This window comes from Perognathus longimembris, chromosome 3 (genome assembly GCF_023159225.1).
Source record: "Perognathus longimembris pacificus isolate PPM17 chromosome 3, ASM2315922v1, whole genome shotgun sequence".
In the NCBI taxonomy this organism is placed as follows: domain Eukaryota; kingdom Metazoa; phylum Chordata; class Mammalia; order Rodentia; family Heteromyidae; genus Perognathus; species Perognathus longimembris.
In genome coordinates, this window is record NC_063163.1 from 105,012,301 (window position 1) to 105,040,072 (window position 27,772).

Sequence of the window (27,772 nt, forward strand, 5' to 3'; positions counted from 1 at the left end):
ATAGCTGCCCTGCCTGTACTATAGAACATAGGCAGTTATTCCTCCAGTCTAAATGCATCCTGGCACCCAACATCTCCCCCCGCCCCCCACACATACCCCTTGAATCTCTAATTCTATGAGATTAACTATCAGTGAAGCAAGAGACCTTTAATATTCTAACTTTGATCTGAGTCCTTGTTCTGCTACTGGGTAGCTGGGCGCCCTCTCAGGAGCTACTTACAGATCATTACAAGTTAATTTTCAAAATGCAGCCATCCTTCCTGGACACAAATAACCCTTGGGGCTTGCAGCCATTTTTTGTAGAAGAGCGATGGCACCATTTTAAAGTAGAAAGGCATTCTAATCACACCAACTCTAAAGACACATTAATAATGTCTCTAAATCATCTCCACAACTTCTCTCCTTTGTGCTTAATGCAGCACTTGCTCTCGTGTCACACACACACACACACACACACACACACACACACACACATCTCTGGAGCTCAGCTCTGACTTTGAGGTTACTAGTGCATCTTATTCAGAGACGAGGTAACCAAGGTTGCATGGTGATGTCTTCTCTTTCTTTTTTTCCATTTAATATTAAAGAAATAAAGATAGCTATTAGAGAAGAAGAGAGATGGAGAAGTGGGAGAGAGGGGGGGGGAGAAAAGGCTATTTATCTTTGTCTTGCTAATGCACTTTGTGTTTTGGCACAGTGGGTCATTCAGCCTCAGCCCACCTCCCTAGAGGGAGGCGGCAGCTCAAGTGCACAGCTTTACTGGGGACAAAAGATGCACCTGCAAAGCTCAGACTTAATCATCTCTAGAGGCTAGGGCCCTGATGCTGGGAGATAAATGCCAGGCACCACCTGAATGGGGCCCCAGCCATGTGCGTCTGCCTGGAGACTTCAGTTAATTCATGTCAGAAGAAGGTTGCTACCCAGCCAGAAAGAGCTGCCTTGAATGAGCCTCAGCATGGTGAATGTAGTCTCCAGACACAAAAGCCCTCACCCCTCCTGCCCCCAGAGGGGACCCAGCCTGGAAGGTAGAGGACAGGGCTGAGACCTGAGGCCTCAGAAGCGGGTGGTGAGGCCAACACGTTTCAACTTAGCCCAATAGGTTGGGTTCTTAAACTAAAACCATGTTAGAAACGTTTTAAGGCCAATGTGAGAAAATCTCCTCCTGGCTCTGCCAGCACCAGAGCCTCAGTGGTTATTGCCAGAGGTTGTAGAATGTAGTGTTGAATCCTAATGCAGCCACACACAGACTTTACCATCTCCCTTTCTCTCCCTTTTCCCTTTCCTTCCTTATTCTCTCCCTCTCTCCTTTTATTCTTTCCTACCTCTCTTCTCTTCCCTCCCTCCTTCCTTCCTTCTTTCCTCCCTCCCTTCCTCCTTTCTTCTCTTTCTTCCCCTCTCTTCCTCTTATTTTCTTCTTTTTCTTTTCTTTCCGTTCTCTCTTCCTTTTCTCCTTTCCTTCCCCTACTCTTCCTTCCTTCTTCCTTCCATCCTTTCTTCTTTCCTCCCTCCCTCCTTCTCTTTCTGTCCCTCTTTTCTCTTTTTTCTTTCCTTTCTCTCTTTCTTCCTGCCTCCTTTTCTCCTTTCCTCTGCCTACCCTTCTTGCTTCCTTCTTTTCTTCCTTCCTTCTACCCCTTCTCTCTTGCTTCCTTCCAAATCTGCCAATGAAACGAAGTTGAATATGTAGAACTAAGCAAAGCAGAGGCCTCCTGCTGCGGAGATCCTTCATGCTGTGGCTCATGGTCATCTCTTTAAGAGCGGAAGCAGTGTTACAGAGCCATGGCCGGACTTAACTCTCACCAAATCCATTCAGCCCCTAGCACTTGAACAGGAAATGGCTTAAGGGGTGGCATGGCTTTCCTTGAATCCAGATTTCAATGTATTTAGGTTTTCTCTCTTACAGGCATTCCTAACATGATGTTAAAATAAGTCAGCCAGAAAACAAGTGGCACAGAATGAAGACTACACCAATCCCTCTTTGGTTTCCATGGAGATAGTCGATATATTTGACTTGGAAAGAAAAATCAGCAATGGAAAACAAGATTGGCCCAAGATGAGGCCCAAGATGAGAAGAAACACAATCATCTAAAAGCAGAATCATTGTATTATATCTGCTTGTTGTCCAATTATGTAGTTTTTTGTCCATCATGGGGTTTGAACTCAGAGACAGAGCTCTCTACCACTGGTATCCAGTTTATAAATTGTTAACAGGAAACACAAGGTCCTGTGTGGTTGAAGCTATGGCATTGACCTTTGAGATCTCTGTAACCTCCCTATCCTATGAGGATTTTGGAGAAATTGCTCTCCTCCCTTAGAAGAGTTTATATCTCTTTTGAAAGATTAGGCAGCACCCACAGTGCATAGGCCACAGTGGAACCATTTTTTGACAGGTGTGAAGTAAAGAAGAAAGAGAGGAGAAGAGAAGGCGGGAGGAGAGTGTATGTATCATACTCCCCTCTGCTCCTAGGCCTCCACTCTGAAGTCCCTCCTTGGTGGAATTTTCTTTTTCCCCTAACAATTTTGTCCACTCCTCTGATTTCTAGTACTGATGTTACATTGTTTTCCTCCATGAACTAGATCATAGGAATTATTCACTTGCTTAATTATCTAAAATCTTACACAGTATCTGGATGAATCCTCATAAAATTGCTTCCGAAATAAAGATGCTGAGAAACGCTAATGGAATGTGTGTTAGATTCATCAGCACACCTCATTTTCTGACACTGTTTTCTTTCTCTCGGAACAAATCGAATCAAACAAACCAAACCAAAAGCAGACAATACGAGGCCAGACCACATCCTTAAATTACCTCTTTACAAAGGAAATCGACCTAGTTCACGTTGGTTAAAAGGTAGCCATGCTAAACTTGTCAACTTTTCACTTTACTATCGCTTTCTTGAGAATCCTCCCACTTCAAGCTCAGGAAGTAGGCAGTTGCCTCTCAGGTAAAGTGCAACAATTCATTTTCTCTCCTGTAAGAAAGCTTCAAGTTCTAGTTATAAGATTATTACAGCATATCACAACGCCTCCTGATGTGGTCATTTTGCAACAAGCAGCACGAGTGAAATTCTTTGGTTTCTTTTCTTGGACATTAGAAAAACAAAATGAGCAGAAACAAGGGACTTGGTCTACAGATGTCAAGTTTCCCACCGTAGTCTTAAGCAAATGGGACTGTGTACTAGCAGAGTTCTGAGCCTGATGGAGAAAGGACTTACCTTCTTTGACATTCAGTCGTGAGGACTGGTCGGTATGGGAGGTTGTGTTATAGGCCAGCAGTGAACCTGGAAGGCAAAGATAAAAGAAAAGAAAAAAGACAAAAGTGAATGCTATAGTTTGGATCTAGAATGTTTCCTTAAAGGTCTTTGTGTTCAAAAGCCTGACTCCAAGCATGGTCCTATGGAGCAATGGTGGGAACTTTAAGAATGAACGCCTAGTAGGTCTTCTGGTCTTTGAAAGTGGTACACTCAGAGGGGATTGTGAGAAACCCCCTCCCCCCAGCTCTTCCTTCACTTGAGGTCCTGCTATGCTGGACTGCCACAGACCCAAAGTAGGGGAGCAATCAATCTCTGCCACTATGAACCAAAATCAACCTTTTCTCCTAATAAGCTGATTGCCTCGGTCATCTGTTACAGTCATGGAAAGCTGACTAATACAGGTTAGAACTAAAAGACGTTTCTTTCATCCAAACTAGGAGATGGCATAAGAAGAGAATGGGGAGGGGGAAAGAAAAGAGGCTAAGAAGGACAGAGGACTCCTGAAGAGAAAGGAGGGGAAGAAAGAAGCTAATGAGACCCATTTGCTTGGTATCAACTACTTAGGACTTTGGTAACTTTGGGAGTTAGGGGCTGAGTAAGCTAGAACAGGACATGTATGGGGAGGCAAGACTGGCCTCTTATGATCAGCCATGTTTGTATCCTACAGTGTTCAGGCACTGGCGCAGAAGGAACACAGGATGGAGAATGAATGAGTCCCTCCTCCTCTTCCTCCTCCTCCTCCTCCTCCTTTTTTTTTTGTGTGTACTCATTCTGGGGCTTGAACTCAGGTCTTGGGCACTGTCCCTGAGCTTCTTTAACCTAACGATAGTGTTCTACCACTTGAGCCATAGAGCCACTTCTGGCTTTTTTGGTAGTTTAGTAGAGATAAAAATCTCACAGATTCCCCTGCCTGGGCTGGCTTTGAACCATGATTCTCAGATCTCAGCCTCCTGAGCAGCTAGGATTACCGGTATGAGCCACCCGCACTGGCTCTTTTACTAACTCACTGATTGATGATGGGTTAACTAACATTACATTGATTTCTTCATTAGAATAATGAAGGGATTGAACTAAGTCAAGGGATGGCACTTGTTTTTTTTAAAATAAAGACCCATTAGTAAATGTTTTAGACTTCATCGGGTGAACACAGTGTCGGTTATAAATTCTCCTTAGTTTCTGTTGAGCTTTTTCCGTGATCAGATTTGGCCTATGCCTGTGGTCTGCCATGTCTTGGAGAAACAAGTACCACTAAGTCTCTGGGTGCACCTGTGTGCATACCGGTGTGTACTTTTACAGGTGGAGCCAGGTGCTTGGCCCTGTGTTCTTGGTGAAGGTTTTGGGAGTTAGAAAGAGCGTGGGTGATGGTTCTGGAAATGGGATTTTTTTTTAAATCTCACGTGAGTTCCAAGAGAAGACAATCCAGCGCAAGGAGTTAAGGGCTGACATTTCTGTCACCTCAGAGCAGAGATGAAGTCTTTCCATTAGTCATTAAACAGGCCTCAGTTTCCACTGTTTGAAGGGAGGACCATATGGGTCTGGTTGCCTGTCAAAACATTGCATGCTCCTTCTTCCTTACAACTAGACTGGCTCTTTTATTTAAAGTGAGCCCAAAGAGTTCCGTTTTGTCACACGTAGGCATTTTTAGGATTCTTCTCATAATTCTGCTGACGAAAAATGTTAAAGAGCCATCAAAAACTAGGACTGGAATTTGCTTTTTATAAGGCTACCATGAGCTCGACAGATGTGTCTGAGGCTAAGCAAGACTTTCTAAACAACTCCTTCTTCCTAGGGCCTGGGTGCCAGGCTGGAAACGGGCTGTTGGCCATGCCTAGTCTTAGTCTCCAGCCGCAGAGGGGAAACAGAGGGCGAACTGCGCCTGCCTCACCCAGCTGTGGGCGTTTGCTTGTGGTGCTGCAGGGAAAAATGTGCCCATACTAGGCCACAGGATAAAGTCTCCAACTTCTTGGGACATATGAGTCTGGCTTGGGTGGCTACTCCTTCTAGAAGGTTCTGAAACAATTCCCAAATGAAAACTAGGAGGGGCAGGGCAGGGGCCATGTAGAGACTGCTCCATACTGAAGTTCTCGTGTATATATAACATTGTATAAACCATCACCTGAATTCAGTAGCCCCAAACCAGTTCTGCTCAATGATTTCCATTCTCAAGAATCTCCACAACAAAGTGATGATCCCGAAGTTCATTTTATAGCTTCAGCTGAGCATAGGTTATTATGCAAATAAGGGTGTAAAATTAGATCTGCCTCTTACCACTGACTAGCTTAGTGAACACACATCCATTTCCCTCATCTGTCTGAGCCTTACACACAAGGAACTAATAGCAGCATTTACCTAGTGTAATTGCTGTGAAGCTAAAGGTGGTTTTTTGTTCTTTTTTAATCATGTGGAAAGTGCTCAGAACAGGGTTGAGAACTATTGGTTCATGCCTGCAATCCTCAAGAGGCTGAGGTCTAAGGATAGTGGCTTGAAGCCAGTACTGGCAGAAAAGTCTATGAGACTCCTATCTTCAATTAGCCAGGAAAAAGCTAGAAGTGGAAAGTGCAGCTCTAGCAGTAGAGTGCTAGCCTTCAACAAAGAAGCCAAGCCAGAGGGCAAGATTCTGAGTTCCAGCCCCTGTACCAGCAACAATAAATAAGTTAATTAATAGCACAGAATAGCCCCAGGATTGTAAATAATGACCAAGAGTTGCTAGCTGTAATCATCATGCCTTTCCACCCTTTCCCCTACAAGGCACTCACAATGACCCAGGATAAAGTCTTTTTGTCTAAGAGCTTGCCAGGCATTCATCTTGTCCCTCTGAAAGAAGAGTTGTGAATGGGTTCTGCTGCAATAAGAAACAACCCTTCATGACTGGTTAGGAAATGGAATGGAACTTTCCAAGGGAATGGAAACACCTCTAACAGGATAAGATGGAGAATGTGGGCCTCTGTCCTTGGCATTCTCTCCCTCAGGCTGTGACTCCCTGCCGAAGCAAATGAAGAAAAATGATGGTCTCCGAGGGGCAAAAAGCCCAAGTCATTAGTGCAAAGTTAGCCTTGAGCACGAAGCTCAGAAAAACCACATGTATCAGATTTCCCCACGGTGAAAGTCGGTCTGTGGGCACACGTGAAGCCACAGGAAACTCCCAGAAAGCCAAGGAAAGGGTCGCTTGACCTCCCCAAAGCTTGCATGAAATATATATTTCATGGTAACCTAGGAAAGCAATTTTGCCCCAAGACTGTTTTTGGTTCAAGTTTCACTCTGGGAAGGAGAGGCAGCCTCCCTTGAGAGGGGGCTGGACGGGGGAGGGGGGGCACTGGCTTCTCTCCCCAGGGACCCACATTTCCTTCTCCCTCTGACTTTTAGTTTGCCTGGTCCTTGGGCTGTAGAGGGAAAGCAAATTCCTCTCTCTCTCTCTCTCTCTTCTTTCTTCCTTCATTTCTTCCTTCCTTTTCTTTCTTTGTTTCCTTCCTTCCACCTGTCCTTCCTTTCTGCCTTCCTTCCTTTCTTGTCTTTCTCTTCCCTTTTTTCTTCTTTCTTTTTCTTGTTCTTTTACTTTTTCTTTAAGTAGTACTGGGACTTGAACTCACGGCCTGGAGGCTATCCTTTAGCTTTTTCACTTAGGCTAGAACTCTATCAAAACTCCACTTTGGGCCTTTGTCTAGTTAGCTGGAGGTAAGAGTGTCACAGACTTTTCTTCCCAGGCTGGCTTTGAACCACAATCCTCAGTCTCGACCTCCTGAGTAGCCAGGATTGCAGATGTGAGCCACCAGTGCTTGGTCTGGAATGGTGTTTTTCAGGGTAAACTCATAAGACAAGAATAACTTTCCATCTGAGTCTCCCATGTCTGGGATGTGAAAGGGAATGGGCACAGGGAAGCGCCACAGGTAGGAGACGGAACCCTTTCTGGGGTTCTTCCAAGAACCGGCTGCTTAATTTGCTTTACCTCTGGGACACCTGGAGCAGGGTGGCAAGGCTCCTAGCACCAAAGCCTTTGTCTGGGTCTTAGACAATGTTACCATACAGTCTGGCAGGCCCCTCCACAACCAGCCTATTGAGCTGATTGCCCTTGCTCTTCCTGAGCGCATACTGGCGGCTGGAGGCAGAGGGTTCTGAGTGCCGATCAGGCCAGGCTGACAAATGATGGTGTCCAGCCCATGCTGCCTTTTGTACTGCTGGATTCCTGCTCTCCTTTCCAGTCAGACAGGAGCCTGGCAGGAACAACATATCACACTGGCTTCGTCGCTAGGCCTATCGCCCACTGAGGCTGCAGGTGGAAAGCCCACAGATCACACAATGTGTTTCCCATTAGTATGAAATTAAAAAACAAGGATCAAGATCGATACCTTCTCAGTGACCTTCCTATCATACTAAATATTTCACTCTCCTAGTTGGCATATGTCGTTGGCATATGAGAATGTTGTTTCTTACCACGTTTTCTAGGCCAGATTCAGGCAGATGCACAACCCCAATTCATTTGTGAAGTGAAATAAAATAAAAACAATAACTCTTCTACTGGCTGCTCCTTCTGCCCAGGAGCTTTCAAGTTCTCAAACATCCCTGAACTCCCCCCAGTGGCCCCAAGGCTGAACTGCCAGGTGTGCATGGGCAGCCCTGCCTCCTCTGTGGTCTACTTCTTCGCATGTCTGTCTGCCAGGGGCCCTATTTCCTTTCCCTTCGCCTCGTCTGTGTCCAGCGGGTATATCTTGGAGAGATTCTAGTGAGGCTGCCAATCAAGCCCAGAGTTTGGGGCACTGTGGGCAAGAAAAGGGTGGGGCAAGGGGATGTTTGGTTTAATCTGTCTCATTCCAGAAGGCCACAGAAAAGTTTTTAGAAGGCATTTATCTCTGGATACAAATAAAAACAGCAACCCTGTGGAGAAAGTGGTCTGATGCTCAATGCGGAAGTCTTCAGCAGTCTGAAGCTGGGGTCAGGCTGCAGGCTGGTTCAACAGAAGTGGGAGGCTCAGAGACTAGGACAGGTGTTTTCACTGAGGCTGGATGCTTTTCAATGGATTTCCTGGTGTAGATTAGGTCTCAGTGGCTTTGGCTTTGAAATGGGGATTGTAGAGTTATGCACACGGTGCCCACAAGGGGGCAGCCTGTCAACGTAAACGTCACTTAGGACACCTGGGCAGGTGCTGGCCACCTGAGGCAATTTCAATGTGACCCCCAAGAACAGCCTTCCCCCATCCTGCCCCCCCCCCCATCAGCTCCAGCCTCTTCATGCTACTTGAAATTTAGGTGAAGAGTCCAAACCTCCATGAAGGTCAGATACACGCTGGCATATTTTCAACACAGTGTATAGAGTGTTTCGGGACATTGCTATTTCTTTCTTATTTTGGAAGATACATTACGTTTATTTTTTTAATTTGGCATACTAAGTTTAAAATGATAACCCCCCTCCCACAACCAGAAATGTTCAGGGCATGTGTGAAAGTGTAAATAGGTTGGCAATAACTTCTTATCCTCTACAGGTCCCTTTTTCTACTAAAGCCTGGAAAGACAAATTTACTGATGTGCCACTAATTTTGTTTCTGGCCTAGAATATTCCATGGATGGGGTGGAATTTCCTCCATCCTATAGCCCTACAGATGGACATCTGTCCTGAGGGTCTTATGACCAAAGCACAAATCAACTGCCCAACTAAGTGCTGGTGGTTCACACCTAGCTACTCAGGAGACTGAGATCTAAGCATTGCAATTTGAAGCCAGCTAGGGCAGACAAGTCAATAGGGACTCTTAGCTCCAATTAACTACCCCCCCTCCCTCAAAAAAATAGCTGGAAGTAGAGCTATAGCTCCAGTAGTAGAGTGCTAGCTTTGAGTAAAAGCTCAGGGACAGTGTCCAGGCCTGAAGTTCAAGCCCCAAACCCAACACTCTCTAAAAGCACAAATTAGAAAGTCTTCCCCTGTGAGTTTTTTCGAGTCTAGCATTCCTCAGAAGGCTATTACACCGCTAAGTTGGGACAAATGTTTTTGTTTTAAAATTTTAAACTTAATACAACTATTTTAGGTTTGAACTCATGTCTTTACATTTGCTACTCAAGCACTCTACCACTTGAGTCATGATCCCAGCCCTTTATACTGTTGTTATTCTTAAAACAAGGTCTTGAGCTAGGCGCAGGTAACACACAGCTGTCATCCTAGCTACTCAGGAGGCTGAGATCTGAGGATCAAGGTGCAAACCAGCCCGGACAGGGAAATCCATGAGACTCTTATCTCCAACAAACTACTCAGAAAAAGCTGAAGTGGCACTTTGACTCAAGTGGAAGGGTGTTAGCTTTGAGCACAGAGAGGCTCAAGAACAGTCCCCAGGCCCTAAGTTCAAGCCCCAGGACCAGCAACAACAACAAAAAAAGAAAAAAAATAGTCTTGTATATTTGTGCCCAAGCTGAGCTGGGCCATTTATTCTTCCTATTTATTCTCCCTTCATAGCTAAGATGACAGGTAGATTCCACCACAACCAGCTTTTAATTAGTTGACATGGGGGTGCCGCTAACATTTTGCCCAGGATGACCTTGAACTTCAATCCTCTAATCTTCCTCCTCCCAAATGGCTGGTATTACAGATGTGAGCCACCCAGCCTGGTTCTGGCATTTTCAAAGGCCATGACATGCCTAACTCTGGCCAGTTGGGTCTCACTAATAATCACCTTCCTGGAACTTGCATATTTTGGTTGCTTTGAGGCATCTTCCTTAATTTCTATATATGTTCTAAGAAGAAACAACCAACCCACACTTTTTTCTTGCTATATTATATCCCCAAATCCCAAACTCTGCTCTTCTTCTTCCTCCTCCTCTTTACCACCTGCTTACCACTTCCTTCCTTGTCACCTGCCCTTGTCTGAGAGAACATCTCCTAGAGGTTCTGATGGCAACCTCCAATTCCTGGGCCTCCAGAGCAGGAGGTATTTGTCTGAATTCAGTATCTGTGGTCCAAGTTCTTCAGTGACAAGAAGTACCAATGGAGACATGAGCTGTTTATGGACCAGTCAGAAAACCAGGCTTGTGGAACTTGAACATGCTTCTCACAGGGCTCCTAGCATGAAGCCCCAAGTTATTGGGCCCTTTCACCATTCAGAATTCACCTCTGCATCTAAACTCTCTTCTCTGATGAAAGAGAAAATGGGGCCAGGGACCCCTTATCCTCAGCCGTTATGATACTAGGGGAGGCAGATTTATTCCTTGTTTTTGCTTATCTGTCTCTGCTTCTTTCACCTACCCTCTGCACCCACATCCCTGCTCCCTACTTACAGTGTGTGTGTGTGTGTGTGTGTGTGTGTGTGTGTGTGCAAAACGTTTTTCAAAACGCTGTTCAAAGATCCTTGGCTTTGGGCTGGGAATAAGGCCTAGTGGCAAGAGTGCTTACCTTGTACACATGAAGACCAGGGTTCTATTCCCCAGCACCACATATATAGAAAACGGCCAGAAGTGGCGCTGTGGCTCAAGTGGCAGAGTGCTGGCCTTGAGTAAAAAGAAGCCAGGGACAGTGCTCAGGCCCTGAGGCAAGCTCCAGGGATGGGAAAAAGAAAAAAAAATAAAATGATCCTTGGCTTTTTTCCATCCTACAAACACACTTAGGCTGAGAAATCAAGATCATTAGAAAATGCTAATCACCAAGGCTCAGCATAAGCTGGGTGGAAAATGGCCCCTTTGCTGAAACTGTTGTTTCTAGAGCTGACCTCATATTGCAGCAAGACTCAGACATGAGGTCATTGCTTTGGTGCTCGAATATACTCTCCCACCGGTCACCAGACGCCTCACAAGTGGCCAGATAGCCTAGAGGCATGGGTGGAAACTTCTGAAGGCATTTTTTTTTACTTTCCATTTTCCCACTAAGTATGGTATGTGTTGCCCCTGCCCCATGCAGAGCACTGTTGCAGAATAAAAATCTCCCTGAGCAATGGAGAGGTAAAGAACAAAGCCACCCAGAGCCCACAGGACTAGGAAAAGTAGCCCCATATGGTGTCTAAGATGGCAGCTAAGAAAGGGGCTTACAAATCATCAAACACCTCAGCCAGGCGTTGGTGGCTCACACCTGTAATTCTAGCTACTCTGGAGACTGGAGCTCTGAGGATTACAGTTCAAAGCTACCCCAGGCACAAAAGTCTGTGAGACTCTTATCTCCAATTAACCATCAGAAAACCGAAAGTGGAGCTGTGGCTCAAAGGGGTAGAGCACTAGCTTTGAGCAGCATAAAGCTCAGAGAGAGCGCCCAGGCCCTGCGTTCAAGCCTCATGACCCAGGAAAGAAAGAAAGAAGGAAGGAAGGAAGAAAGGAAATAAAACAAAGAAAAAGAAAGGAAGGAAGGAATAAAGAAGGAGAAAGAAGGGAGGAAGGGAAAGAGGGAGGAAGAGAGGGAGGAGAAGAACGTTTAATCCTAAATATATGAACCTAAAGTTGCCTGTTGGAACTTGAAACCATGTCTTCAGGAAACCTCCAGCCAGAGCAGCATCCATCCTACAAAATGCCAGGCAGTAGTGGCTTCTAGAAAGGGATTCTCCTGGGCATAGTACAACTAGCCTTGGGCACCCTAAAAAATAGAGTGCCTCCTTTCCCCTTGTGGATTGGGTCTGCCCCTGTGCTTGTGTAGAGAAGCCCCTCACCCCAGGGTGTCCTCATCCTGTGCCCCGGGGGGGGGGGTGACCCACCACGCATGCCCCCTTCCTTCCCTGGGCAGAAGGACAAGCTGGAGCTGCACTTACTGTCCCTGAGGTAACTGAGGTGTGACAAGAGCACTTCTGTGTTGTAGAGCGAGGTGACGCGGAGGAAGTCCTCCTTGTTCATTTTACAGAGTTCCTTGCCGTCCATGTTCTGGAAGAAGGATGTGTCGATCTCCACCAGGTTATATTCCTTGATGGCCCACTCCAGCCACTGGCGCACGTGCTCCTGCGTCCACAGCGTGGGGTCTGCAGAGGGGAGGAGGGGCAGTGAGCAAGGACCCAGCCTCAGGAAGCCATTCTTTCCTTTCCCTCTCCACTCCCTCTGGCCCTTTCTCTCTCCCTGCGTCCCACTCTGCCTTCTCTTCCCCCTCCCTCTCTTCCACTCCTTCCTCTGCTCATCCTCTCTTCTTTCCTTCCCCTCTTTTCTTTCTCTTTGGTTCTATATTCCTCCATCTCTCTCCCCATTTCTTCTGTCTCTTTCTCTCCCAGTCTCTCAGTCTCTGTTTCTCTGTCTCTCTCTCCCTTCTCCCAGTCCCTTTCCCGGTGGTCCCCCAGATCACCCCATCTGGTTTCGCTGCATCTGGTGCTGCCTCAACCACTTAGCACTCTGGAAGGTTCTAAGCTGTCTCAACCGGCATCCTGCCAGGATCTTCTTTCAAGTTTTTTGAGGGCAATTGAAACCTTTGCGGGAGAAATGGTGGCATCAGAATGAAAATAAACACCGACCTAGAGACCAGTGTCTCTAGCAAAGGCGGGGGAAGGGAGGAGGCATCTGTATTGCAGACCATTAATGATTTCAAGAAGACCAGGGAAAAGGGAATGAGTATGATAATGATCCACGTATGGTATATAATATATACATTTATAAAAATGTCATAGGGAAGCCCATTATTTTGCGCAATTAGTATATACTAGCAAAAAACAAATAGGAAAGGGAGAAAGCACACAGATCCCTCTATGGCTAAAGAGAAAGAAATGTATATGTTCTTACTCTCCCTGCATTCCTATCTGTGCAATTAGACAGCTCAGTGGTATTCATGTTTGACATAAATCCAATCCAGGTTCTCTTCTCTTGAGGACAGCTGTGCTGAAATTTTTACCAGATCTTTCCCCAAAACATTATGAGGATATTCAAATACTTAAAGATGAGAAAGGGTGTCAGGGACAGAAAACATTTTAGCTGTGAAAGAACATGAATATTTAAGGTCTAGGTCCATCTCTGCCTGTCCCCCTTCTCTCTCCTTCCTTCTTCCCTCTCTTCTTCTCACAAATTCTGGCCCATCCGGAGGGTAATGAGGGAATGAAAAGCTCCTTGAGATTCCATAGCCTAGGACCTGTGTCTTCACTTGGTGACAATAGTTAGTGAGATTAATAAGCACCTTTAAATATGCTCATCATAAAAGACAGCCACAAGGATTTCATCCTCATGAAATATCTGCTAGCCTCAGGAAAAATCTAAGCAACAAAGCAATCAGTTTTGTGGTAGGAGATCAAGAAGTCAATGGGCAGAAGAGAGTCGTGTTTATTTAGAAAATCCTGAAAGGGGCTGGGAATATGGCCTAGTGGCAAGAGTGCTTGCCTCCTACACATGAAGCTCTGGGTTCGATTCCCCAGTACCACATATATGGAAAACGGCCAGAAGGGGCGCTGTGGCTCAGGTGGCAGCGTGCTAGCCTTGAGCGGGAAGAAGCCAGGGACAGTGCTCAGGCCCTGAGTCCAAGGCCCAGGGCTGGCCAAAAAAAAAAAAGAAAAAGAAAATCCTGAATGGCTTCCTGGAGGAGATTTTTTGTTTTCTTTTGGTAAGGCAATGAATAGCCTCCACCTCATGCTAAATCTATTTTATTGAGCATGCCTCTTTGCAGGAATAGCTAAGCTGAACTTCAAGCAATGCATGTCTCATTGAGAGTCTATGAAGACTTGTAGCAAAATGGAAGCCAAGTTTGAATGATGCTGAGCTGTGGTGGGGAGGAAGGTGGTGCTGTGGTCAGATTGGCACCTTGAAATGGGACAGCCACAGGCCTGTATGTTACTAGAAACTTCACGCGAGTCCTCTCCCACCTCCCTTGTTGGGTGCTTATATGCCAGGGCAATCTCTTGCCATGCATGGCTACATTTGTGCTAGAGTTGAGGCAGCTGGCAGAAGAAAAGGAATTCTATGAGGGAGCCTTGAAAGGTTGAGAGGGAGCTGAGGGATCCTAGATCACAGACTACTCCTGTAGTCTTCTTCATAGGAAGAATCTAGAATCCTGGAATGGACCATAACCTAGACTGTGTTCTACCATTTGTCAGCCCCTCCATATGTCCCTTTTTTCTTTTCTGTTTTCTTTATGCATGTGTGCGCGTGCCAGTAATGGGGCTTGAACTCAAGGTCTTGTGCTCTCACTTAACTTTTATTTCCCTCAAAGCAGGCACTCTACCACTAGAGCCACATCTCCCCTGCTGGCTTTTTGGTAGTTAAAGAGAGATAAAGGTCTCACAGACTTTCTTGCCTGAGAAGGCTTTTCACTGTGATCCTTTTATCTCAGCCTCCTGAGTAGCTAGAATTATAGGCTTGAACAGTGCTGGGCATCCTTTTTTTTTCTTATCAAGAGAATCCTGCAGGGCTGGGGATATGGCCTAGTGGCAAGAATGCTTGCCTCCTATACATGAAGCCCTGGGTTCAATTCCCCAGCACTACATATACAGAAAATAGCCAGAAGTGGCGCTGTGGCTCAAGTGGCAGAGTGCTAGCCTTGAGGGGAAAAAAAAAAAGAAAAGAAGCCAGGGACAGTACTCAGGCCCTGAGTCCAAGCCCCAGGACTGGAGAGAGAGAGAGAGAGAGAGAGAGAGAGAGAGAGAGAGAGAGAGAGAGAGAGAGAGAGAGAGAATCCTGCAAAATGGATGTTGTTACCTCCATTGCACAGATGAAATGGGGAGCCTTGGAAATTTCAGTCTCTTGCCCAGAGACTCATGGAGGCTGCTAAGAACTGGAGCCATGGTTCTTATGCAAGCCTTGTGGGACTTCACTGAAAAGCAGGCCCCTGACCCCCACCCTCCCATCCTGTCCTCTCACATCCTGCCTTAACTCACCTGTAAATTAAGAAGCCTATGTCAGAATGCCGAGCTCCTCTAAAGCTCACTGTGCAAGTGTGCATTTGTCACCTTTGCATAAACTTCTTGCTTTGTTTTACCCCTTCGTTTTCCCGAAGCAGTTAAACATGGCCCGTTGGTAAATGGAAATACATTTATACTTCTTTCGCTTTTAAAGAAAAATGCCGTGAAGGGAATTGGATTATGTAGCATATTTGTACATCCTTCACTTCTCCAAATACATTACTTTTTGGTATTCTAAAGCCTCAGATTCCATTTTAGACCTTGTATTTCATTTATTTTATTCTTTCCTCCCTTGCTTTTGGGCTCTATCACAACATTATTTCTCTCCCTCTACAGCACAATGAATTATAAATCTTCCACTCTGGACCATGCTAAGTTCTTCCAAATGTATTTCCTGGATGATTTAGCCCTAGTTTCTTCCCCTCTGAACGTGAAGCTGGTGATTAAGTAGGACCCTCGTTTATACTTGTCTTAAAAGCCCATCATAAATTCAATCGCTTGTTCCACTAATGTTTTATTGCCTTGATTTGTGGACTTGCCCCAAGGAGACTTTCCCTCATGTCCAGGAGGCTGACCCGAGAGAAGCCAAATGTCTGCATAGAGCGCTTCACGATCCAGCCAGTGGTAAAATAATGGAACAAATCATCACTCATGCATTCATTCCACTAGGCACACTGAAAACAGCTTGATAGGAATTAATGCTGTTTGCATGATTATTGCTATGGGTAACAGGGTGAGTGGCTACAGCTGACATCTCGGGATTCTCTTTGAAGGCATTTCAATATGGATTAAGGGTCAGAGGGTCAACCAAGCAGTCTGTTGCCTATTTTCCACAAGCCCTCCTCAAGTGACCACCAAAACGAGAGGGTGCTAGTAACTTGGTTCAGGGACAATCTCTGGTTCTCTCGGTGCTTCATTCTCTCAGGAGTTCTTTCTGGTGCTAGTAGCTCTGTTAGAGTTTGGCCTGGCCTTGAGAAATATAGACAATTTCCCAGCATGCCTTAGTGAGAGTCACCTGTGAGGAGAGAGAGGGGACTCTCTCAAAAAATGATTTACACGTGGCACCTGGAGAGGCTCACCAAATTAAGCTCGTGTGTGTGCGCACGCACATGCGCATGCACACACACCTGTACTAGGGCCTGAACTCAGGACCTAGACTCTGTCCCTTAGCTTTTCTCACTCAAGAATATCACTCTACTAAGTAAATTACAGCTCTACTTCCAACTTTGGGGGGTTTAAGTGGAGAGTGTCACAGATATTTTTTCTGCCTAAGCTGGTTTCAAATCTCAGATCTCAGCCTCCTGAGTAGATAGGACTTAAAGGCATGAACCACTGGTTATCTGCCCTAAAACAAAGCTTTTCTTCCTTGTAGGAGGAACATGAACATTTTTGTATCTTAAAGAGTGCCAGGCTATTCCGGTGAACCTTTGCTCCTGCCTCTCTCTAGAAATAATGAGATACACAGACAGACAGACAGAAAGACAGACAGACAGACAGACAGACAGACAGACACACACACACACACACACACACACACACACACACACCAAGGTTTACCAAGGAGATGTCTGTCTCTAAAACAAGCATTTAGTATTAGACCAACAAACAAATTCCTTCCGGCTCCCTCAAAGAAACGCCTAATCCTCTGTCTTCAGCCACAACTGCATTTCTACTCCTGCAAATGGAAGGAGTTAGGCTCTTTGGTCAAGTTATTTTAGTAAGCAGAGTTCAGTCCCTGCCTTGTAATTCGCTTGGTGTCAGATCTGGACACACGTGCTCCTTCTCCCTGGTACCTATTCTACACGTGTCCATTGGCAAACTCCTTTTGTAGCCAGGCAGCTGAGTCTGCCCATGCTGGCTGGACACAGTGTCCAGCCAGTGGACAGAAGGATTGAATAATGGTTTTATTTTCTGTAACCAACAGCTCTAATACCTGGGGTGGGGGAAGCGGCTATTTTTACATAATGACATAATTTGTGGCACATATGTGGAGGCGTTCCATTTGTTAAATATAGTTATTTCTATTTTCAAACTGAAAGAGCTGGCTGTAATTTTGGAAAGGTGGAAAGGAGCAGATGCCAGGAAGCCTATGCCCAAGGAAGAGCAGGCATCGACAGCTACCCTCCTCCTTCAAAGGCAGGGAAGGCTGGATCTCAGCCCATGGAACTCCTTGCAGGTTGAGGTGACTTGCCTCTGCTCCTTGTGCAAGCCTCAACCTCGGGCACTAGACCCATCACCTACAGTCTATAGAGGGATCTGAGAGTGGGACTTCAGGAACTTCAGGGTTCTTGTGATTCTTAGGGATTCTGCCTTGGATGACAGCCAGGGAGTCAGGAAGAGAGGAGACTTTTTCCAGTATTGAGCTTCCATGGAGATTTAGGGTACCTAGTAGAGCTTTGTTGTTGTTTTTTTTCCTAGTAGAGTTTTGTATTGTTTTTGCTGGTTATGGGGCTTCAACTCAGCTTGGGCACTGTCTCTGAGCTTTTATGCTCAAGGCTAGCACTCTACCACTTTCAGCCACAGCACCACTTCAGGTTTTCTGGTGGTTAATTGGAGATAAAAGTGTCATGGACTTTCCTGCTCAGGCTGGCTTTGAACCGTGGATCCTCAGATCTCAGCCTCCTGAGTAGCTGAGGATTACAAACATAAGCCACCAGTATCTGGCTCCCAGTAGAGTTCTGATGCTCCCTGAGGCAGGCCTAGCCTTCCATTACAACCCGCAAAGAATGAGGATGTGAATGGCAGCCATGCAGCCTGGATCCTAAGGTACCTGCAGGCACAATGACTCTCCGTTCATTGGTGGTCATGTTGGGAGGAGGGGGACCATTCTTCTCATCGATGTAGCTGTTGTAGTTCATGGGGTTGGACTCTCCTCCGCCCACAAGCTTGTTGCATTTGCTAACACTGCAGTCCACCGGAGACTCCCTAGGGTGAGAAGAGACAAAACCCAAAGACGATCATCACTAAGAGAGACAGCTCACCCCTGACCCAGAAGACCAGGCTGGGGCCGGTGGAGCCACCTCCAGCCCCACCTGGTATCCTGAAGACCATGACAGTGATGAGCCCCTGTTACCATTCTCTAGGCTGCCACTGCAGCTTGCTCCAAATCCCAGCCCCATACTATAATTACAGGACTTAAAAGTATATGGCAGTTGCTTAGTGAACTTTCCTTGGAGGGTGTCACAACCCTCCCTGCCTGACTGAAGCTCACAGTTTTAGCCCTAGTGCCAGGCCATCTATATTCCCCACCCTGGCAAGTCTCTGCTCCTGGACATGCCGTCTCCACAGTCCCAGGGCAGTTCGTGTCTGCCTTGGTTAGAGCACTTGTTACACAGGGCCATCCTTAGCTTGTCATGAGCCCCCTGTTATTATTTCTTAAGATGGTATTATGGCCATCCAGAATCTGGGTTTTCTCTTCTCTACCCATCCAAGAATGAAAAGGCAGGGAGAGGGAGAGTGGAGACTGCGTGTATTTGAACGTAAGAGTAAGGTGACAGGGGAAACTGTGAGGAAAAATCTTTTAGCTGTTGGAAGGTTGGGTTAAACTTCCAACCTGGAGCCCCAGCTGGGAGGCTGCTTTAGGCCATGTGGAGTCTTGTTTACCTGCTTGCCAGGCAAAGGGGAGGAGGTGGTAGAGAAGAGTATGGACTTCCCTTTGTAAGAAAGCTCGGAGTGGGGCCCAGAAAACAGAAGCTCCTCCCTCCCCCGGGCCTGTGGGGTCCCTCCTTTATGGTCCTTTGGGTGAGTCTGGTCTTCTCTGATCTGGTGGGGTCACAGCACCCACCTCACCCCAAAGGGAGGGGGCACCTGTCTCTGTGTAGATCCACTCTAATTCCTCAAAGTCTGCTTGCTCAGATCTATTCTCTCAACTTTCCTAGAGGAGGGTACAGAGGCTCCACCAGGCCACCTCAGCTTTCTCTAGGGTCCCCAGGACCTAGGGGGTATCCCCTTCACTGAGTCACTGTCTCCCCCTATGCTGCCTACACAGTTCTAGATTCCCTCCATACCAATAGTATGCCCTGCAAATTGGCTTAGAGAGGAGGGGACTGGTAAGTGCTCTCTCGCTGAGCTATTTCTATTGCAGCATTTCATTGTCCCACATCCAATGTATTGAATTTTCTCAATAATCTTCCCAGTAGACTCCACCAAGGGCTATGACCTGTCTTTTATGGTGAAAGAAACTGGGTGGTAAAGAAAATGGGCCCGAGTCACATAGTGTATTGAAGGTGGAGGCAGGATTCATCAAAAGCCCACATGCAAAAGAGTAGGGTCCTACATGGACTTCAACCTGATACAGAGGTTGTAGCTGCTGTAGCACTTTGCACCCCGATCCCAAATTGATGCACAAGGGAGAAAGCCAATCACCTTTCTCAGTCTCAAACAACACAACCCAACAAACACCTAAGATTATATATATATATATATATATGGGCCTGGGCACTTATCCTCGAGCTTCTTGCTAGCAGACTCTACCATCTGAACCACAGTACTCCTTCTAGCCTTTTCTGAGTTAAGGATAAGAGTCTCACAGACTTTCCTGCCTGGCCTGGCTGTGAACTGTGATCTTCAGATCTCAGCCTCTTGAGTCGCTAGGGTTTCAGGCATGAGCCTCAGCGGCCCAGCTTCACCTAAGATAGTGTAGGGATGGTTGCTGAGCAACTGGCTGGACAGCAGGGCTGACACGCCCTCCACTGGCCACCTAGTGCCCTGCTCCATATATTCCCTGCCCAGTGTAGTCACGGACCTCCCAGTGGGCTCAAGGGAGATGTCATCCTGGCCTGGCTAGCTCCCACTCAGCCTTTCCAGCAGCAGGATGGAAAGAGACCCCCAGAAGGCCGGACAGGGTTGCAGCTGCCATTACTCCAAGCCGGAAACATCCGTTTCTGCAGCCTGGGAGACGGCCAGTTCTCTCAAGAGCTCCAACCCCAGGCCCTCTTCAGACCAGGGAGGTCAGATAAGGTTCAGAGCACAGCCTTCTAGCTCCACATTCATCCCTCCAGACCTTCCACAGGGTTGGCCACTGCCCTCTGCCACTCTGCAGTGGGCAGGACTGGATGACTGAGAGACCCAAGGAGCCAACCAGGCCAGATAAAGGACCCACCCATCCCCATAGCTTGGAGAACAGTCAGCAGCCCAAAAAGCAGGCACTCAGCCCAGGGCTCCACGAGACTCAGGCAGGGGGAGTTGGTGGGTGGGGAGGCCTGAGCACACTCAATAGAGAAAATTAAATGAATTTGTTTCTTAATCTGAAAGGAAAAAAATATTGAAGATCACTTATCATAGCTGGGAGATAAATGCTCCACTGAGATATTAGAAGTCAGACGGTAATTTTTTCCTGATGTCTTACAGAAGGGAACATGGGCTGGAAATGAAAATAAGATGTATAACTTACACATGTTAGAATTTAAGGTTTTACTATTCGCCTACTGTTTTTCCAGGCAGAGAACCAAGAACCAGCCGTCAGAGTCCCAGATTGTTGAAGGTTTAATGTCCCCGTGGCAGTCGGAGGCAAGGCAGTAGCACATCAGGGCTTTTCACCAGCACTCGGCCCTTTGGCTTCTGCTGTTCAAGGACTTGGCCGGAGATGAAGCAGCCTCAGTCAGCCCCTGGTGCCTGTGTCTGGGCCGAGCTGGCCCAAGCATGCTGGGTCCTGCTCGGCGGCTAACCGCATGTGTGTCTATGTGCGTGTGCGTACACACACGCTTTATTCCACCCGCCCACACTCCACCACACACACCACTCCTGCACAGTAAGAACATACATACACTCTACCCCGCATGACACAAACACAATGCAAAGGTTCACGAACACTATGCCACATGCACACACCCCACGACACAGGCACACCCCACCCCCGTACATGACACATACGCCACGAAAATATACACACATCCAGCCACACATTCCGAGACACGTGCAGAGACACAAGGACACACAGTGCAATCATGTATGCATTCCACTGCATATGCACACTCACAAACACCACGCACAACACTCATACTTAATGCAAACCTATACCCCTCCACATATGCACACTCCCCATTATACAGGTCACTATGTAAATGTTCATGCACCCACCACACATGCACAACAGTCCCCACCATACACGACACACATCATGAAAATGTGCACGTATCCTGACACATATACACAACACACTCCACCACACATGACACACAAATGTGCCTATACCCTACCACACATACACACACATTCCATGACATATGAAAAGACATACACTCTACCACATATGACACCCGATGCAAACATGCACACATTCCACTGTATACACACACCAACACCACATACAACACTCACGTTTAATACAAACAAACTCACATCTCACCACACAAACACACCCCCTCCACTCTATATGATGGCCACCATGCAAATGTGCACACAACTCACCATAGAGGTGCATTCACACACTCCATGACACATATACACATGCGCTCCACTCCATGACAAATGCACAATGCAATGCAAATGTACTTCACCACATGTGCACAAATATACACACTCTACCACATAAGACATACACAATGTAAACATCCACACACAACCCTTGTGCACAATGCAAAATGCCTACACACTCCTCTATGTATGCACACATATTTACACATGCTCCACCACACAGTACATATATGCACAGATGAATACACATACATCTGTTATCTATACCTACACACATACATAATGCAAGTATGTGTGGTCACGTGCACCAAACTTGCACATACATTGATACATCCTTCATCACTTAACTATACAGCTACATGTATACCATACACAGGCATATATACACAGATGTAAACAAACTTATGCCTGCACATGTCCATTTTCCATCACACAGGTGCATGGTAGTACACACACACACACATACGCGCGCACACACACACACACACACACACACACACACACACACACAACAGTCTGATAGCCTGTCTTCATCAGTTATAAAACCATCCAAGTGCCAGAGAAGCTTGAAGGATTAAGTCAGCAACCAAGACAGCAAAGTTTTCATTGGCCAGGCACCTCTGGGGAAGAAGGCAGAGCTGACACACATTTCCCCTGCTGAGCCAGAGGCCACGGGCAGGGGGCAGAAGAAGAGAAGGTACCCACTCCCCCCAGCTTCTCTCCTTTATGAAAACTGGGAGTTTTGAAGAATTAATTTTCATATCAGCTGGGACTCTGGAGATTTCTGAGTTAAGCACTGACTTCTTGCTATACTGAGAAATTTAAAAGTCAGGAACCATCCAAACCAGAGATCCTGTCTAGTTTATGGCCACCGACATTGGGCATAGGTGGCAAGGCCTGCCTGTCTCTTATGAGAGGAGGTGGAGGAAAATAAATTTAGTATCGCCTTCCTGACCATGACCTCCTAACATGTAAATCCTGGAGAATGGAGAAGAGGGCAGTAGGATTTGGGGGCAGGGAAGAAGGGCATGGAGGAGGGAGAGAGTGTGGAGTGGAGCTCTGGTCTTCCCAGCGGACTTGGTAGCAGCCACTGGGCTGTTTGATGGGCAGAACGCCATTTGGTAGTATATGGAGGTCGTAGCTACATTTCCCTCCCCCCAGCTCTACCTCCATCTGCTCCCCAGTGGAGCATATGATCTGTCTGTCTTCCCCTGTCCTTGGCCCCAGATCTCTGTGAGAAAACTTGCAAAGGGGTATCCTAGAGACACACCACCCTGACACCCACCTTGGACCACTGTGCTTGCCCAGCTGGCCCTCCTCTGAGTGTTGAGGGGGAGAGGGAAGCTGTACCTCTCCTGACCGCCTGCCAGACTTCTTTCCATTCTTTGTGCCTCTTCCAGACAGCCCAGCCATGGGCTTGTCGGCTATGGCTAAGGGTGGGTCCAGGTGAACCCTGCATAAAAGCTGCTCTTCAATGAGGCAGCTGGTGCCTGTGAAGAGGGCACGATGAAAACAAGACAAGGGAGGAGGAAGTGGAGGGAAAGCACATGGGAGAGGGGGAGATCTTGCCATTCAGCTCCTCTGCATGGTGTGGGAGGGGGGGTGGGGGAGGCTGCTCATTTGTATTGAGGCCTGCACTGCAGCTAGCAAGGGGGAAGGGCCCCACAAGCAGCTGATTGCACTGGGACAGGTGACAAAAGGACCTGGGGCTGTCACAATAGAGAGGGAGGGGTTGGATTGGATCATCTCCATGGCAGGCCTGTGGGACATCCATTGGATAGCAAGCAAGCCATCGTTTCTTTACCCTTGTTTCTGTGCATCTGCAGTTAGTGGGCATTGCTTTTCAAGACTGTTACCAATCTCCAAATGCAACCTGCAAAGCTTTCAGCAACTTAAAGAAGGCACAACGTCTTAGAAGGTTTCAAAGATTCCCGCCCCTTCCCATCTACCTCAGAGTGGCTGAAAATAAGGCATACAAATTTGAAGCTCAGGCCAATTGTTAAGCATTTACTCAAGGTGCCCGCATCACACTGGTATGTTCAGGCCCACCAGCCTGTCTTCCCCTTAGCACTGGCCCTGTGTGATTCAGCAATCCCTGTGGCCTGTAGAACTTCTGTAAGATCTCTGCATCCATATGACTTCTTGTGTTTTGAAAAGTCTCCGACAAAAAACAACTTTCAAAGAAAGCAAAGTTGTAATAAAGCCATCCCCCTAAATCCACTCACCAATTCCTGTCTACCCATAGTAGATGCTGATAGCTCTTCTAGAATTTTGAGTGTAACCCTTAACTCTGGAGACACGTGACATGTCTCCTCCTACAAGGTTCAGAACATAAGGATTTAGGAAGGTGCTGAATAAAGGGAAGCCCACATGACAGGATGCATAAGGCTAACCATGGTGAGCATGGCATATAAGTCTCTGGGCGTCCTATTTATCCTGATGTTATTGGCCAGTCCAGGAAGTTTAACCCTGAGTTCAAGTCCTGAAGGCTAGGTACCTAAGGCAAGTCCTGGGTTTCTTCTCTATAAACTGATATTGGGCTGTTTTCCTCCAATCCCTGTGGTTGAGACAGGATGCAGCTGAGAATTATTTGCAGACCACAGCTTGGATCAAGCTGCTGAAATCTACATCTAACACAGAATCTATTGGCCAGGCTGTTTCAAGGGCAACTCAGAGGACCAGATTCAACCGCAACAGGAAGATGAGCAAAGGGACATGGCGAACCTCTTATAACCTGACTGGCCCAGACCAACTCTCAGCAAATCAGAGCTCAGGCTCGCCACTTGACCCTGGTCCAGATGGCTCAATTCTGGGATATAAAGCAAGAAGCCATTACAGCTTCATGTATGTGGGTTACCTCCTTCCTGCCAGAGGCACAAATATCCCTGGGGCCTCCAATCAGCCTGAAGAAGTACTCAGCAAGCCACGATTATCAAGGAACATGGAGGGAATGCACAGTGAACCACAAGACGGTGTAAGACATTCTGACCCAGCGCTGTCCAACCAAATGTGAGTCACACAATTGAGCCACCTAGATCATTTTAAAACATGCTGGTGATTGTATTTGGTGTTGGTGGGGATGGTGGTACCATTACTGGGGTTTGAACTCAGGGCCTTGTACTATTGCTTAGTTTTGGTTTTTATTTGTTTTTCACTTAAGGCTATCACTTCACCTCTTGAGCCACTGGCTCTACATCCTGCTTTTGGGTGACTAATTGGAGATACAAGTCTCATGAACTTTTCGTGCTGAGGCTGGCTTCGAATAGGATCCTCAGATCTCAGCCTAAGTAGCTAAGATTACAGGCGTGAGCCACTAGCACCTGGCTTGGTAGTTGAATTTTTTAAAGTTAAACAGTAATAACAAATGAAATGCATTTTAAAATAATATAGTACGATGTATCCATCTACTAATACAGACAAAAGACGATCATTGTACCATATGTCTTACATGTTCCCCCTATTAAATATTCTAAGTCCAGTCTGTATTTTCCATGGGGGACAATGCACACTTTTGGTCTAGCTCCACACCCAGTGCTCAACAGCAATACTGAAGCCAGTGGCTTCTCTCTATTGGATGGCACAAACAAGCTAAGTGATTCCAAGGAAAACCTCTGGGTTTCTCATGTGAAGTTAGGAGTCATTTAAACAACTACTCCTATCTTTTAGGTTATGGTGAAAAAGACAAATATAAATAACAAAGTGCTGCTATCAGTCGGGCTTAGAGAACAGAAGCATGGCACTTAGGATGAGACATTTAAATGGATTGGCAGCAATGTGTGTGTGTGTGTATGTGTGTGTATGTGTGTGTGTGTGTGTGTGTGTGTGTGTGTGTGTGTGTGTGATTACTGGGTCTTTAACTTAGAGCCTGAGCCAGTCCCTTAGTTTTGTTATTCTGAGTTGGCACTCTACTGCTTGACCGACAGCTCCACTTCTGGCTTTTTGGTGGTTAACTGGAGATGAGAGTCTCATGGACTTTCTTATCTGTGCTGGAATTGTGGAATTGTGGAATTGGAATTGTGATTCTCAGATCTCAGCTTCCTGAGTCGTTATGATTACAAGTGTGAACTTTTGACTTCTGGCCCCATCTATTTCTTCATATCCTTTTATTTCAGCACAATTTAGTAATAGGACCTTCCATGGTCCCATCTTAAGCAAAGGTATCGTTCTGAAAATCCTTGTTCCCTACTGTCTATTTATACACAAAGCCTTAGAGAATATATATTAGGCACTAGCCTCAGTTGTGCTCCACTTGCTTGGCTCTGAACCCCCAGTAGCTCATTTGTGTTTTCCTGGAGTGGGGAAGAATACTTCATTCAGCCTTATCTGGATCTTCTTTGTCACCTGATGATTATCTGGTCAAGATAGGTAAATTTAAATCAGAGGCTGCTTTGTGCAAGCAAAGCCAGGAAAACATTGAATTGTCCCACAGTCCTGCTACAGCTGGCTTCTAATGCAACCGAGCTAGAAAGAGAGATTTGAATGTCAATTTTCTTGCAGGTCTCTTAGCCCCAGATTAGTATCCTGGAGTGCTAGAGGATCCCTCCTCTGGAGGCAAGAGAGGAAGAGTCTGCTCAGCAAAGCAGCCTTCCTGAGCTGCTACCCCAGTTCTAAGTTGGAGGGGCTCAGTCAACAGAGCTGGGTCTCTCTGGCTTATTCATTAGGCCCAGGTTGTAGCATCTAGAATCTGAAAATAAAAAAATCTGCAATGCTCCAAACTCCCAGAATATTCTGAGCAGCAACATGGACATTTCTATCACTCTAGTTCAAGAAGTTTATTGTTTCTAATTATTTTTATCTTCCTTTTTTTTTTGGAGGGGGAAGTTGGTGGGCAATATTAGGGAAAAACTCAGGACTTCGCTCTTGCTAAGGAAGTGCTTCAGTTATATCCTTAGCACCCCCCCTTTTTTTGGACTAGTCTGGTCCTGAATTGAGATCTCTCTACTATGCTTATTGCATAATTGGAACTCTAGATGTAAATCACCATTCTGGCTTATTTATAGGAATGGGGTATCTTGACTTGATGGAGTGACTTGACTATCACCTCATCAGTCTTGAACCACAGCTCTGATGGTGTTCCATTTCACGTCTGTGCTTAAAGTCAGTCTCTGCCTATGTAAGAAATGACCTGTTTTTCTTTGGCCCATCAAGGTCCTTTTACACATCTCATTTGTATCTCCCTATCTTTAGGTTCCACGGAGGATGTGAAAATAACCAGAAATGTCCAGGTAATGAATGAAACTACTGTAACATTTTCTCCCTTTCAAATCTCTACTAGACATTTTCTGAGTCTTAGGCTCAGTTCTGGGCCCTTTGCCTGAGGCTCCAGAAGACTCACAGGAAGCAAACATTTCTGTGTTCCGAGAAGCTTAGTACATGTGCTCAAAATGGTGAGTCAGGACCTGGAACCCAAGGCCTCCTATCTGTGAGGCAGAGCTCTTTTCTTGTGTCAGTGATTTTTCTAGGATTCTCCTCTCTCCTGTTTGTTTGTTTGTTTGGTTTTCCATCCTGGGCTTGAACTCAGGGCCTGTGCATTGTCCCTGGCTTCTTTTTGCTCAAGGTTAGCACTCTATCTCTTGAGCCACAGCGCCACTTCTGGCTTTTTCTGTTTATGCGGTGCTGATAAATTGAACACAGGACTTCATGCATACTAGGCAAGCACTCTACCGCTAAGCCACATTCCCAGCCCCCTCTCTCCTGTTTTATAGGCAAAATGACCTCCCTTGCCCTTCCTGCATACTTTCCAGGTGTAGTATTAATTTCCTAGCACAGCTGGCACAGTCCTTTTGACTATCTACCTTTCTCACCACTTCACTTTTACTAGAAGACTGATCTGGTCATCTTTGCTACAATGAGACCTACCTAGGAAGTTTAAGAACCTTCATCAAGACAGGATGAGTGTCTTAATTCTTTATTTTTAACCCAGAGAGACTGGACTTGGCCTGGGCTTGACACAAACAGGTGTTCTACAAGTGTGTACATGGGGAGGGAACATGCCCAGAGCTCTCCCCATCTCCACATGAGGGAAGGATAGGCTTACCTGGATCCATTCATGTGGTCATATTCCCGCTTGACATTGACCCTCACTGGCTGATTGATCCATTCCTGCTGCGGTGGGAGGGGATTGATTTTGTGAGGCTGCCCGTAGTCAGGACTCCCCGAAGCAGTCATGTCTGCCTTGGGGAGATGGGCTGCCGCTCCGTATGCTGAGTCAAAGAGGGACTGGTCGTCACTCACCACTGACAGAGCCTCCTGCAAGGCCAGACAAGAGACAAGAAGCTTAAGGTTTGCGCTCTTCACCCAGGCAAGTGGCATTCTCATTCTCAGCTGGTCTAATAGCCCAGGGCTGCAGTGGAAA

The 27,772-nt window shown here is 46.5% G+C and overlaps 1 protein-coding gene across 1 annotated transcript in view; it reads right to left on the reverse strand.

Moving 5' to 3' along the window:
- Fli1 (Fli-1 proto-oncogene, ETS transcription factor) overlaps nt 1-27,772 on the reverse strand; it is a 119,746-nt gene that overhangs the window by 26,180 nt on the left and 65,794 nt on the right. Inside the window, exons 2-5 of the mRNA XM_048343656.1 lie at nt 27,455-27,666; nt 17,774-17,928; nt 11,953-12,156; nt 3,213-3,278 (exon numbers count right to left, since the gene is read on the reverse strand). Of these exons, the coding sequence (XP_048199613.1) occupies nt 3,213-3,278; nt 11,953-12,156; nt 17,774-17,928; nt 27,455-27,666 (637 nt within the window). The remainder of the gene's footprint in view (nt 1-3,212; nt 3,279-11,952; nt 12,157-17,773; nt 17,929-27,454; nt 27,667-27,772) is intronic.